Source organism: Barbus barbus (assembly GCF_936440315.1).
Source record: "Barbus barbus genome assembly, chromosome: 1".
Lineage (NCBI taxonomy): Eukaryota > Metazoa > Chordata > Actinopteri > Cypriniformes > Cyprinidae > Barbus > Barbus barbus.
The window spans coordinates 7,471,605-7,486,605 of NC_136729.1; the positions used below are offsets into that span (position 1 = coordinate 7,471,605).

General features: G+C 49.9%; 1 protein-coding gene across 1 annotated transcript in view; it reads right to left on the bottom strand.

Annotated features, from left to right (window-relative positions):
• LOC306878324 (transmembrane channel-like protein 3) overlaps positions 1–13,277 on the bottom strand; it is a gene marked incomplete at both ends in the record, with an annotated part of 32,843 nt that extends 19,566 nt beyond the window's left edge. Inside the window, 3 exons of the mRNA XM_079430600.1 lie at positions 157–232; positions 12,310–12,456; positions 13,171–13,277. Coding sequence (XP_079286726.1) covers positions 157–232; positions 12,310–12,456; positions 13,171–13,277 — 330 coding nt within the window. The remainder of the gene's footprint in view (positions 1–156; positions 233–12,309; positions 12,457–13,170) is intronic.
• Between the last annotated feature and the right edge of the window lie 1,724 nt (positions 13,278–15,001).

Below are 15,001 nucleotides of genomic sequence, written 5' to 3' on the forward strand. Positions count from 1 at the left end.
TGAACAGATGAGGAAAGCTGCTGAGGCAGAGACACGCACAACCTAACCAGAATCTCTCATACACATAGAGGGAAATAAATTAAAGAGAAAAGGAGAGAAGCTATAATATGAAAAAGACAAAAGCAGGATGGATGGATAGACAGATAGAAAACACACCTCTGCCCCGGCTGCCTGGTAACCCCTCGTCCTGGTTAGTCTGCCCTCATATTTCAGAACAATCTCTCTGGCTTGCCTAAAACACACAGGAATTCAAACAATCTAAGAATGCTATGGATTGACAGCTGTTGCTAGTGATAGTGAGGGCAATTATAGAAGGCTTTCCTGTTCTATGATCCTGAACACATTTCTAGAACACTTTTTTTAATGTTTGTTTCCATAGATGTTTTACCCATTAAAAATGGTGCTTCATTGGTTTCTTTATTAATAAAACGAAAAACAAACCAGCAACAACAAAATTAGGCCATAAAGTTCAATGACAACATAACAGAGGAATCAAACACCTCATCCAGATGGAATTTTTTTTTTGGGTTCTTCAGAAGGTGGGTGTATATAATCATGAGCGCATGATGAGGACACTCGTAAAATGGAGCATGCATCTTCTTCATGCACCATCAAGCAGAAACCTGCCAGTTATTTTAAGAAACTTCATAGATAAATGTGCTAATGAAAGAATTAGTTGGACAAACAAACATTCAGAACCCCTGAAATAAATGAATAAAGAAAGCATATGTTGGTAGCTATATGTGTGTGTGCAAATTTAATGCGGTATTTTTGACTTTCTTACATTATAATTATATTAAATACGATATATTTTTATTGCACTGAATTTGGACTCCAATGGTCTCCTTCTGTCGAGTGGGTTGCACACATCGGATTGCACTACCCTCTGATCGTGTTGCAAGCGGCCATCTCCCCTGTGCGCTTCAGCACACTAAAAGAGTGCTTTTCTCTAAAAGAGCATTCACGGGTGGAACGTCTTTTTAAAGACGCGTCTTTTTGAGAATATATTTGAGGTGAGAATATTCGTTGCGTGCATGAGGGTGGGAACGTATGCTTGTGTATATGTGTGCTTGTTCGTCTACGTCTATGTGTCAGGTCGGGCCTTAGACTCCACCTCACTCATCATCTCAGTCGACCCCCACCCCACCACCATGCCCTGCCGGTGGAGGATGCCGCCGGTGCTTTGGTGGTTTCTCGCGCCGGGGCAGGATGCTCGGGTGAGCGCTGGCCCACTCTCGGCGGTCGCTTGGCGGGGCCTGGCCCTACTGGCCTTGCTGGGCCCCGGTTGGGGGGTGGGGGGCCCTTGGATCTCCGGGCCCAGGGCTCGGTCTGCCCTGGTGTGGTCGGCTGCCGGCGGAGCCTGCGGGCTTGCCGCCACGGCACCCTGGGGTGTCTATACTGTGGCTGTCGGATGTCCCACCTTCGGGCTCTCCTCTGCCCTTTTCTGGGTGGGGGCCGCAGTTGTCCCTGCGGTGGTTCCCCTGGGGGTCCCGTGCCCTGGGGGGCCTCCGGATGTTTGGGGCCTGGGTCTCTTCCATGCCTGCTTCATGCCTTGCGGGATGGGGCTGTTGTTCCCCACACACACACTATTAAACATTTACATGGAGGAACCTTATGAACACAAGCGCGCTCACACACACAGGTGTACACTCAAGCATTCACATTGGTGTAAAAACGGGTGCTCACAGACACACATTGTTCTGATCTGCTGTTGCTTCAAAACTTATTTTGTAATATTAGTTATGCGTGTTGCTCAATAACATTTAACATTTAGAATTTATTGTGATTCATACAGATGTTGGTTGTTGCTGCAGTTTCTCTGATGTTGTGTCTTCTGTTGTTTTCTCTTTTTGTCAGCAGGTATCGAAGCAAATTGTCTGTTTTTTTTTTTTTTTTTTTTTTTCCTCTCTCTCTCTATCCCCCATTCTCTTTTTTTTTCTCTCTCTCTCCCCCTTCTCTGTTGACTTTATCCACAATTTTTTTTTTTGTTTGTTTTGTTTTCTAATTCCTTTTTTTTTTATTATTATTATTATTATTATTATTTTTATTATTATCATTATTATTATTATTATTATTTTTTTTCTTTCTCTCTCTTGTTTTCTCTGTCCCCTGGTCTTGTCGGTCATAGTATGGTTAAATAAAAGGGTATATAAAATTTTATTAATTAATTAATTAAAAAAATAAAATAATAAATAAATATATAAAAAAAAAAAAAAAAAAAAAAAAAAGGCTGTGAATGATGATAGCATAGCTACACATACGTACTGTCATGTGTTATCTGTGTTACTGACAGGCCGGGAAAAAAAAAAAAAAAAAGACGCGTCTTTTTCAAGATGCCTTTCCACCCGTGCGTTTCTGGATGCGGTTGTTACCTGGCGCCGGGTGATGGTCACGATCGTTGCCTCTCGTGTCTGGGCTTTGATCACGCTGAGGCAGCTTTCGTGGACGAGTCATGCTCTCACTGCGGGAGGATGACCGTCGCGGAGTTGCGGACCAGGCTCCGTTTCCTGCAAAGGGGCGGAGTGCCCGTGCCCCTGCCTAGATCTAGGGCTCCTCCTGGCGGCAGCCGGGGGACCACTACCTCTGACAGTGGCCGGACTGGTCTGACGGTGACAGTGAGGAATTCCCCTCAGGGGGGGGTTCTTCCTGCCACCGGCACTTCGCAGCCTGTGGAGCTGCCACGGGAGCATGCTGGACCCTCTCATGGAGTACCAGCTGTATCCTTTGGTGCTCCCCTCAGCGACCAGATGTCAATCGCTGCGTCGGAGGGTGAGTCTGACCTCTCTGGAGGTGATGATTCGGCACCGTTGCCACCCTCTGGGCGGTCAGCGGTTCCGGATTCGGATCCAGAGATGGTGGCTATGCTTGCCCGGGCCGCCGAAAGGGTCGGGCTCGAGTGGAATCCTCCACCGCGTCCCGAACCCTCTAGGTTGGACGATTGGTTTCTCGGGGTGGCTCGCGCTGGTTCTCAGGGCCCCACCCCGGTGCCTTTCTTCCCGGAGGTGCATGATGAGCTCACTAGATCATGGAAGGCACCTTTCACTGCCCGAAACCGGTCTGGTGGTTCATCCTCCCTCACCACCCTTGATGGTGGGGTAGCGCGGGGGTATACGGGCATCCCGTCGGTGGAGCGGTCAGTTGCGATGCAATTGTGTCCGACTACTGCTACCACTTGGCGTGGGGTTCCATTGCTCCCCTTCCAGGCCTGTAGGCACTCGTCGGCCCTGACCGGCAGTGCGTATACGGCTTGTGGTGAAGCTGCTTCCGCTGCTTTCCGCTATGGCGTGGTTGCAGGTTCATCAGGCTAAGGCACTGAGAGACCTGCACGAGGGTGGTCACGACCCAGAAGTTCTCAGAGAACTTCGTACCGCCACGGACCTCGCGCTACGGGCGACGAAGGTTACGGCGCGGTCTCTGGGCCGTGCGATGTCCACTATGGTGGTCCAGGAGCGCCATCTCTGGCGGTGTCTGGCGGACATGAGGGATGCGGAAAAGAGACAGTTCTTGAACGCCCCTGTGTCCCAGGCCGGCCTTTTCGGCGACACAGTGGAGAACTTTGCCCAGCAGTTCTCCGCTGCACAGAGACAGACTGAGGCCATCAGGCACATCCTGCCCCGGCGTGCAGCTGCTGCCTCCACCCGGCCGCCGGTGGCAGCACCTCAGCCTGCTCGTCGCCGAGGGCGGCCGCCTGCCGCCGCCCCCGCTCCTCCAGCTAAGCAGCCTCCAGCTAAGAAGCGCCGTGGAGCCGGCCGCAGGGCAGTCGCCCCGCCCGTCCAGGCCCCCGCCAAACCTGGTGGCAAGCGTAAGAGCAAGCGACCCTGAGACGGGCGACCCAGAGATGGGGGGGGGGGGTGCTCTTCGGGAGATGGTGAACGCACCACTCCCTCCCCCGGAGGAGGGCCGGGCGGAGAATCTTTTGTTTCTTTTTTCACCCAAAAACTCGACAAAAGAGCAGTTTCCTCTATCTCTGGGTCCCCCGAGGGGACGGGGAGTTGTGGACGAGGCAGTCTTGATTCACACTATCCCACCTCTCTCGCCAGTGAGCAGCTGTGGGCGGTTCGGGAGTGCGGTCAACCGTACTACCCACGCACCCTCTGCCAAAACGCAGGTTGGTGTTCCACACACGCTGACCCTGCTTCGGACCGGCAAAGAGACCCTGTGTTTCTCCTCGCTGCCCCGCCGCGGGTACATCAGTGGTTCCGCTGGTGCCACTTGTATGGTTTCTGGGGGCCTGGTTAGGGCTTCCCAGTCTGTCTCGTTGGCTCCGCCAGACCATCAGACTCGGCTATGCGATTCAGTTCGCCCGGCGTCCTCCCAAGTTCAGGGGCGTCCACTTAACTTCAGTGAAAGCGTTAGATGCTCCTGTCTTGCGCGCAGAGATCGCAGTCCTACTGGCGAAGGATGCGACAGAGCCGGTCCCTCCAGCCGATATGAGGTCGGGGTTTTACAGCCCCTACTTCATTGTACCCAAGAAAGGCGGTGGGTTGAGACCGATCTTGGATCTACGTCTCTTGAACCGGGCTCTTCACAAGCTTCCGTTCAAGATGCTCACGCAGAAACGCATCTTCGGGTGCGTCCGTCCCCGAGATTGGTTTGCAGCGATCGACCTGAAGGACGCGTACTTCCATGTGTCGATCCTTCCGCGCCACAGGCCATTCCTGCGGTTTGCGTTCGAAGGACGGGCATATCAGTACAAGGTCCTGCCCTTCGGGCTGTCCCTGTCGCCCAGTGTCTTCACGAAAGTTGCGGAGGCAGCCCTAGTTCCCATGAGAGAACAGGGCATTCGTATTCTCAACTACCTCGACGACTGGCTCATACTGGCTCAGTCTCAGGACCAGTTGTGCGAACACAGGGATTTGGTGCTCTCACACCTCAGCCAGTTGGCAAACTCTCCCCGACGCAGAGGATCTCTTTTCTCGGTATGGAGTTGGATTCGGTCAGTCAGACAGCACGCCTCACGCAGGAACGTGCTCAGTCGGTGTTGAACTGCTTGAATGCGTTCAAGAGCAGGACAGCGGCCCCACTGAAACAATTTCAGAGGCTCCTGGGGCATATGGCAGCTGCAGCGGCAGTCACGCTGCTGGGGCTGCTTCATATGAGGCCGCTTCAACACTGGCTCCATGGCCGAGTCCCGAGGTGGGCGTGGCAGCGCGGCACTCACCGGGTCCAAGTCACACCGGCCTGCCGCCGAACCCTCACCCCGTGGTCAGACCTTTCGTTTCTGCGGGCAGGAGTGCCCCTGGAACAGGTCTCCAGGCATGCTGTGATTTTCACGGATGCCTTCACCACCGGCTGGGGTGCCACGTTCGACGGGCTTGCGGTGTCGGGGGTTTGGACGGGCCCCCAACTGCACTGGCACATCAATTGCCTAGAGTTGCTAGCGGTACGTCTGGCCTTGATCCGTCTCAGAAGGCGGTTACGAGGCAAACACGTACTGGTCCGCACAGACAACACTGCGACCGTTGCGTACATCAACCGACAAGGTGGTCTGCGCTCCCGTCGCATGTCGCAACTCGCCCGCCACCTCCTCCTCTGGAGTCAGAAGCATCTGAGGTCACTTCGTGCCATTCATATTCCGGGCTTGCTCAACCGGGCAGCCGACGAGCTGTCACGAGCTGCGCTCCCCGGAGAGTGGAGACTCCATCCCCAGGCGGTCCAGCTGATTTGGAGACGTTTCGGACCCGCTCAGGTAGACCTGTTTGCGTCTCTAGAAACCTCTCATTGCCAGATGTTTTACTCCCTGACCGAGGGAACACTCGGCACGGATGCACTGGCACACAGCTGGCCGCGGGACCTTCGCAAGTATGCGCTTCCCCCAGTGAGCCTTCTCGCACAAACAATATGCAAGATCAGGGAGGACGAGGAGCAGGTCCTGCTCGTGGCGCTGTACTGGCCCACTCGGACTTGGTTCTCAGAACTAATGCTCCTCGTGACAGCCCCTCCTTGGCAGATTCCTCTGAGGAAGGATCTACTGACTCAGAGACGGGGCATCTTATGGCACCCGCGTCCAGACCTCTGGAAGCTACATGTCTGGTCCCTGGACGGGACGCGGAGGTTCTAGGTGACCTACCCCAAGGGGTAGTTGACACCATCACTTCGGCTAGAGCGCCGTCCACGAGACAGGCCTACGCCTTGAAATGGAACCTGTTCATCGAGTGGTGTTCTTCTCACCGAGAAAACCCCCGAAAGTGCCCGATCAGAGTAGTGCTTTCCTTTTTGCAGCAGGGGTTGGAGCGAAGGCTGTCTCCCTCCACCCTTAAAGTCTATGTGGCTGCGATTGCTGCCAACCATGACCCCGTGGAAGGGAAGTCGGTGGGTAAGCATGACTTGGTCATCAGGTTCCTTAGGGGGGCAAGAAGGTTAAATCCTCCACGGCCCCCCTCTATACCCTCTTGGGACCTGTCTCTAGTGCTCAAAGCACTACAGCAGGCCCCATTTGAGCCTTTGCAGTCAGTTGAGCTGCAGTTTCTTTCAATGAAGACTCTGCTCCTGCTTGCATTGGCCTCCATCAAAAGGGTAGGGGACCTGCATGCATTTTCGGTCGACGATTCGTGCCTAGAGTTCGGTCCTTCAGGGACCAGGTGGTGAGCCTGCAAGCGCTGCCCTCGGAGGAGGCAGACCCAGCCCTTGCTTTGCTTTGCCCCATCCGAGCGCTAAGATGCTACGTTGACAGAACACAAAGCTTCAGGACCTCAGATCAGCTCTTTGTCTGTCACGGAGGCCGGCAGAAGGGGAAGGCCGTCTCCAAGCAGAGGATGGCCCACTGGATAGTGGACGCCATCACCCTGGCTTATCAGGTACAGGGTGTGCCCTGCCCGTTCAGGTTGAGCGCTCACTCTACTAGAGCTGTTGCATCCTCCTGGGCGTTGGCTCGTGGCGCCTCGCTGGCAGATATTTGTAGAGCTGCGGGCTGGGCGACCCCTAACACGTTCGCTAGGTTCTATAGCCTTCGTGTGGAACCGGTTTCCTCCTGTGTTCTCACCTCAAACGGGTAGAAGCACTGAGAGGTTCCGTTTTCGGGTCGGCTTGCTAAAACTGCTCCAGAGAGTCCGTACTGTAGACCCTGTCGAGTTCCTCCATCCCCTCGGCAGTCAGATGTGGCGGAGCATCTGACGCCAGGCCCTCACTCGCTGAATCCATGAGAACCGGTAGAGGGCTGGGTTCCATATGAAAGGCCTTTTGGACCCATATGTGTATAGTCCACGGTATAGCCTGAGAGCCCGTGTTTCCCCGCCAGGTCTTCTGCCAATCTCCATGAGGTACAATTTCCTCTAATTCTCCATATGCGCCTAAGGTTGATCATATGCGTAATTGCTCCGAACCTCCTGCGGGAAGGGCGAGCTTCCGTAGCGTCCGGTTCCAACTGGAACGGGTACGTTTTCCCAGTGTTATCCAGTCTTACTGAGTGGGTAGTGCCATGGCAGCAGTAGCTGGTCTTCTGCGGTAGCCCTGACCTGCGCCAAAAAATAGGGGCTCAGGAGGCTTCCACAGGACACTGGAAGGGGCAGTACCCGTGGCCCTTTGGTAGGGATCCCAATTCGTCGGTCACCGACGTGACTCGGAGTGACCGACTGATAGGGAACGTTCGGTTACGTATGTAACCCTCGTTCCCTGAAGAAGGGAACGGAGACGTCACGTCCCGTCGCCACGGCTGCTGTACCACCGCTGAGCGGCCGGGTCACCGGCTCGGCTCCTCAGCGAAAACCTGAATATGCGCTGCACCCGCTGCCTACTTATACTCACGCTGTGATTAGCAGCAGCTGGATGCAATAATCGCATGCCAATATCCATTGGCTTGTTTAGATACTCTCGTAGGGGATTGGTCTCTCTAAGTGAGATCCCAATTCGTCGGTCACCAACGTGACGTCTCCGTTCCCTTCTTCAGGGAACGAGGGTTACATACGTAACCGAGACGTTACAAACGTAACCTGAGACGTTCCCTTCCAGGAACTCGAGCTGCGTCAAAACGCTAGGGGAACGAGATGCCCACGCCTCCAGACTTCCAAGTCTCTGCTCTGTGTTTGTCCCTCAGGAGTACAACGAGGGCGAGAGAAAAAAGGCCACGAGTGGCTAAAGTGGGCAGGCCTGCGCTTTCCCAAAGGCCAACTTCTGAGAAGCGAGTCTTGATCCCCGAGAAGGGGGAGAGCAGAGGACTCGAGGCTATGAAATAGCATCCTGATCCACCACATAGCATAAGCTCTCTGGCCGGAGGCCTCAGCCTCTGAAGGAAACATGTAACTAGGGGGTGCCTACCCACTGAGAGGCCACCGAGAAGGGCGTGGTAGGCCAATAAAGCCGCCACGTAAACCTTCAGGGTGGAGTGGGTTACCCCTGTGGAGAAACGCCCTGCAGGAACTCCAGCACTGTACCAATCGGGCAGTTAACTGGGTCGAGGTGGCGGTCTCCGCATCATGAAGCGTACAGTTTCCTCGTAGAGGGAGCTCTGGATTGGAGGATGGTCTCAGCAACCTCGGTTGAGACACCTGAAGCTATGAGCTGTGCATCCTCAGAGGCCACACCCACAGCAGAGGGTGGACGATAGTGCCCCCCCCGCCTGTGAGAGGAGATCTCTCCTGGCAGGAATCTCCCATGGAGAGCCGTCGAGGAGAGAAATCAGGTCCGAGAACCATACTCGGCCCGGCCAGAAAGGTGCTACCAGTAGTAGACTGACCTCGTCCCAGCGCACTCTCGCCAGAACTCCCGGGAGCAGAACAATTGGTTGGTTCAACCCCTTGGTTCTGAGCCACCACTGTAGGGGTCTCATGTACAGCAGGCCAATAGATATCACGTTGGACGCAGCTGCCATCAGACCCAGCAGTTTTTGAAACTGCTTGACAGTGAGTGACCGGCCTTCTTTCACTCTCTTGACTGACGTGAGGATCGATTCGATCCGAGCAGGGGACATGCGTGCCTGCATCGTGGTCCAATCCCACACCATGCCTAGATAAGTGGTTCTCTGTACTGGAGAAAGCACACTTTTCTTGGTGTTCAGTCTCAACCCCAGCTCTTTCAAGTGCGCGAGAACGACACCTCGATGTCCAATCGCCAGCTGCTCCGATTGAGCTAGAATCAACCAATCGTTGATGTAAAAGTGCGGGGTGAGAGTGCAAGGCCAACGAGAAGAACTCGATATTGGTAAGCTTTGCCCCCAAAAACAAACCTCAGGGACTTCCTGTGAGTGGGAAGGATGGAGACGTGGAAGTATGCGTCTTTTAGATCGAACGTGACAAACCAGTCCTCGGACTTGATCTGAGATACTTACCTGTTTGAGTTTTGAGCATCTTGAACTTCAGTCTGCTGACTGAGCGGTTCAACTGACGCAGATCTAAAAAGGGACGCAACCCTCCATCCTTCTTCGAACAATGAAGTACCGGCTGTAGAACTCGGGCTCTCTTTCGTGAGGAGGGACCACCTCAATGGCCTCCTTCCTCAAGAGTGTGTCTACTTCCTGTTCCATGACCAGAGCCTGCTCGGGGCCCACCAACGTGGGAATCACCCCGTTGAAAGGCGGCAGCGGAGCACCGACTGAATACGATAGCCTTTCTCTACAGTACGCAGGACCCACTGAGACACATTTGGCAGTAGTTTCCACGCTGCCAGATGGTCTACTAAGGGAATCAGTCTCTCGAGACTGGCCTCTGATGTACTCAAGAGCTGCTGGCTCGGTGCCCTGAAGCGGAGGACCGGCAGGACACGGACAAAACAAGGAGCTCTAGAGACCCCCGCGGGGGTGGCGAGCTTCTCAGCTCCGCTACACTTCGGGGCAGAAATAACTGAGAGAAGCGCTCGCTGGAGCCAGCTGCGCCCTGGAACTCTGGCAGGGTTGGCAGACTGGTCTCCCAAGGGCACTGGGGGGAGACGGACACCGTATCATGAGGTGTAACCCGCTCTGCCCCAGAGGGGTCTGTCCTCGTAAGCCCGGTTCCACGCATGTCAGGGGTTTTTGGCCGAGGATCTCTTAGACTAAAGAATGGTCCGCAGATCCGGCTTAGCCTTAGAGGTCCCCGACCCAGAATGTTTGCTGCCACGGCCCCACCTCGGTGGGGTGCGAGTAGCCACGCTCTGTTTTGTGCCTCTCTGTACAAGGAGCTGGGACGCGGCGAGGGCTGCTCCTGCCCAGCTGCCCCCTGAGCTAGAGATTGGCGAGGGAGAAACCGCTGAAACTCTGCCACCTGTTTACGGGCCTCTTGGTACCTGTCGACGACAGAATTGACGGCGTCGCCGAACAGGCCAGAAGGCGCAAGCGGGGCAACCATGAGGAAGACTCTATCTTCTCCTTCATGTAAAATATGGTTAACCACAGTCAGCGTTTCTACAGAGCTCAGAGGTCAGTTTTTCTTTCAATCTAAATTGAGCTCCTCTCCCTCATCTAGCTCTCTAAGCAGGTACGTCGGCTTGGTACGCCTGTAACACTGCCATGGTGTGCAGACACGCACCAGCCTGACCTGCAGCCACGAGCCTTCAGAGACGACGCCGTTCCAGGGGACAGATAGCTTGCGAGCGTCTGTTCCACCCGGGGCATCGCTTCTGATATGAACGAGAATGAGGTAATGCACACCTCGGCAACACACGCTGCAACAGCGAGCTCTCACTCAAAGGGGGAAGAACCACACCGCAGGCTTCCACGAGAGAGAGCGCTAGATCTGTGGGAATGCAGGAGGAGATGGGGCGAACCCGTTTCCAACCCGTCCGCCAGATCCATGTTGTGATCCCCGCGATCTCACTCGCCGCCGTGCCTCATCAGTGGCGGGACCGCGAGATGTACGGCAGGGAGAAGCACAATCAGCCCCTATTTTTTTATTTTTTTTTTGGAGCTGACCGCGTGTCGTTCTCATTCATAATATGCTTGTGCAAACACTGTTACATTGACGTCCTTCACGTCCACCTCCTCGGAGAAAGACAGGCGGAGCGTCGAGCCCTTTCTCTGGGGGGAAGAGACCGCGGGGCGGGCTTACGATCCCAGAGAGCGGGCGCTGGATCTGATGGGAAAGGAAGAAGATAGGGGCTCGCCCGTCTTCATTCCCTCCACCTGATCCATGGGTGATTCCCACGAGCGCAACCACTGCTCCACCTTTTTTTCTTTTTCTTTGGCAGAAGTGGGGCCGGAACCACGAGGAACGCTAGTGAAGGCTCGCTCCTCAAACAGATTTTTCCGAGAGCAAGCAGACGCAGTGACAAATGCTCACAAAGCGGGCAGCTCCCTCGAGAGCCGACTATGCGTGCTCTGCTCTCAAGCAGACCACACATGAACTGTGTGTATCCCCAGCAGTGATATAACATTTTCAGGGAGGAACATACAGCCTGTAATACGATCTGCACTCGCCCAAGTGCTTGCATACATTGTGGAGCTTATTTCAAGTGATTGTGCTTAGGGACAAACAACAATAAAAAAGACTCACAACACAGATCGACAGACGCGCACACACACACACACACACACACACACACACAGAGTAGCGGTTGCTGAATGACAAAAAGCAAATGCCGGTTCCACCGCACGCGCTTTTATGATTCCTGGTCGATTACGTCACCCGCCTGTGACGTCTCACCCTTCCATTGGACAGATTACACACGTGATTCAGAGCGCGGTCACACTGAAGACGTTCCCCTAGCGTTTTGACGCAGCTCGAGTTCCTTGAAGGGAACTATAATTGCTTGTACACTGTACCAGAATGTGATCTTGGCGTAATCCATCATTCACAGCGGGTACATTTGCGCATCCCTGAGCCCAAAGAAGCCGCAGCGATTGCTACCCAGTAAAATTAGAAACTGCTGGCCAGGCTAATGAAAAAATTACTCAGCCAATTTAGTTTGTTCGGCAATCATGTTGTAAATATGGCGATGGCTTACAGGCACTGAAAGTTAATTGTTATTTACCTTACGGGTTCAATGCGAGGATGCTTCCCTAAGCCATTATCATCAGTTTAAAACATTTTCAAATGCCATTTCCTAGCAGGCTAGTGGCAGTAATGGGGATAAATAATAATTTTAGACAGAAATAATGCTTAGTTCTTTGCATCCTTCCTATATAATAAATCTTACTCATTAACAATCATGTGAACTGCTGTACAAACACTGGCATCAGCTCAAAAATACCTTTACAGCACATTTTACCCACACATTCACATTTACGCTCACATTTTGGTCTTATAAATGCTGAACTTATAAATCCTTTATCCTTTTTTATCTTATGCTATTTAAACCGCTCTACTAGAGAACTATTCAATTTTATGATCTGTAATAATTTCAGTACAGGATGTGCAGAAATTTTGATGGCATTTTCCTAACATACACTTGGCGGGGTCTTACTTGAGCACTTTTAGCTTGCGTCTTATTGGCCAGGGTTTAGTTCGGATGTTGGCGATGATTTCCTTCTGAAGCTGAATGTTCTGGAACAACTCCTCTGGATCATTACTGTCCACTCTTTCTCCATCCTTATCCTCATCATCAGATGGTCTGAAACACGACCAAAGATCAATAATCACTGCAATTAATCTAACAGTAACATTAGATTTTTATTTGTGCAGCACATAACAAATCATTGTTGATTTATATTAAAAAATAACATGAAAAATACAATGAAAATATAAAAAATAAAAATTTAAATTAAATAAATAAAAATACACATACACATTTGCATAAATTCCAATATTTGTAATATTATAATTACTAAATTCACTTTATGTTCTCTAGTTTGCTTATGAAACTTGTTATATGCAAAGTGGGTCGCACAAAAATCATACTGTATTTATGTGAAGCAATGTGGACTGTGTATATAAAGCAACAGATCCACATACATGTGTAAAAGACATGGATATTTTTCATTTAAATTCTGTGCATGATAGAAATAAGACTCAGAAATTATGAAAACATGATATACAACATTTTTCAAGAATTATATACATTTTTAAACATACATTTCTATAAATATAGTTTATAACTAAACAGTTTATATGCAATCCACAAGTTAAGAAGTTTTACTTTTAAATTGAATATAATGCTTTGTTCTGCTATAAAGGATAGATATTCCAAATAATAAATTAATTAATGAATAAATAACAACATACCTAAGAGACTGAATGCTAGTCTACAGGTGTCAAGTGCAAAATTAGCCAATGTAACCTAGAGTTAAAAAATAATTTCTATCAGATTTAGACAGAGGTGACTTACCCATTATCGTCTTGATATGGGGAATAAATCCTTCTGGAATTCTGTCTTATGCTCTTATGTCGCTTGGAGGATATCAGGGGTCTGGTTATAGTTGCTGGTTCTGCCATTTCGCTCATTTCCCAGCATTAAAAGTTTCTGCAGTCTTCTGCGAGCATGTGTCCCATCTGTAGGAGTTCTCCTGTGCCGGCGTTGCTGACGGGACTCTGAGGAGAGCAGGAGCGAGGTGCGCTATCTGCCCGATTGGATCCTACTGAGACGCTGCATAAGCCCCTCCACCAGAGGAGCTTAAACTCAGACAATCACTCCAATGACAGCTGGACTGGCTTCTTAAAGGGACAGCGCGAGAACTGTAGCCTGCTGATGAATACATACGCCTCTGTACAAAGCGATACTAACAAGAGAGATGTAAACACTATCCTCACACTTCACAACAAACATTGTACATCAAAACACTAGTTAACAACCAAATATTAAATTGATTAATTCTCCAATTTACTTCCCCAAATGTTATTCTTTCTTCTATGAAACAAAAGCAGAATGTCTGAGCTTCTGCTTGTCACATGAAAAGAAGATTAAAATATTTATATAGCTGAGCTTCAAATGGGACAAAACTGGCAGCATAAAATAATTACAGCAATTAATACATCTAGTTATATTTTAAATGCCATATAATTCCATTTTGTATTTTTTCTTAACACTGATATTTTTTAAGTCATTAGTCATAACCATTTGTCATTTGTGGTCATGTTTATCCAAGTTGCAACGTCACATTCAGGAGACGTGATATAATGTTATGTCCTGCATGATACTTCTAAATATGTAATTTTTTGATTGCACACCAACACAAACTTTCCTCTTCCTTTTAACATTCTATTTTAAATAAAAAAAAAATTAATTCCCCCTGGAAAGCTGCATGCATACTAGATTTTCAGTTTTTCTCTTGACAATAGTTAGTGTTCTGTGCCAATAGTGTTAATTCAATCGTGTTAATTTACTCTGGAGTTTTGTCTGAGCAGTAATAAACAGACAGATAATATAGCCTGAAAAACACACAATGAATTTTAAGTAGGCACACATGGGTGAATTTCCAGTTTTCCTTATAAAGTGGCCTTCGAGTGCGCTGAAATTAAACAAGATTCTCACGTACAAGAAAAATAAATGTCCCCACATGTAAAAGACAAAAGGCCATAGTAGCTCAATATGATAATGTGCCATATGTAACACTAGCTCACCGCTTTCATTTTCTATAAGCACAAGTAGTAAGCGATGCAATCTTTTTCTCTGAAGCAGTCATCTTACTAAGCAAAGATATCTGGATTATAGTTAGTCAGTGCTTGACACAAACCCCAGAATGGCCAACAAATGCAAAAATTATGAGCTTTGACATCACAAAATAAGAAATAAAGAACAATAGTAATAAAAACAAAAAAGTATGAAAGTCAGTAAACAGCAAATCAATAATCCTATAACCACACAATTTATTCATGCTGCAATGCATGTTGGGAACTCAATTCAGCTATAACAAATGCAACTGATACTGTGACAGTAGACAATATAGAGCTGTATGGTCTAATACAGGAACTGGTCAGGTATTAAAAATGTACTCAAGCACTGAATAATACGGAAGCGTATTGAATTCACTTGAGGAAAAAAAATCTACTCTGTTTTTCTGAATTAACGACTTAATTATCTCGTAATTCTGAGATAATTAAGTCATTAATTCAGAAAAACAGAGCAAAAACTTTTTTTTCATGAAAAATTATCTCGTAATTCTGAGATAATTAAGTCGTTAATTCAGAAAAACAGAGTAGATTTTTTTTCCTCAAGTGAA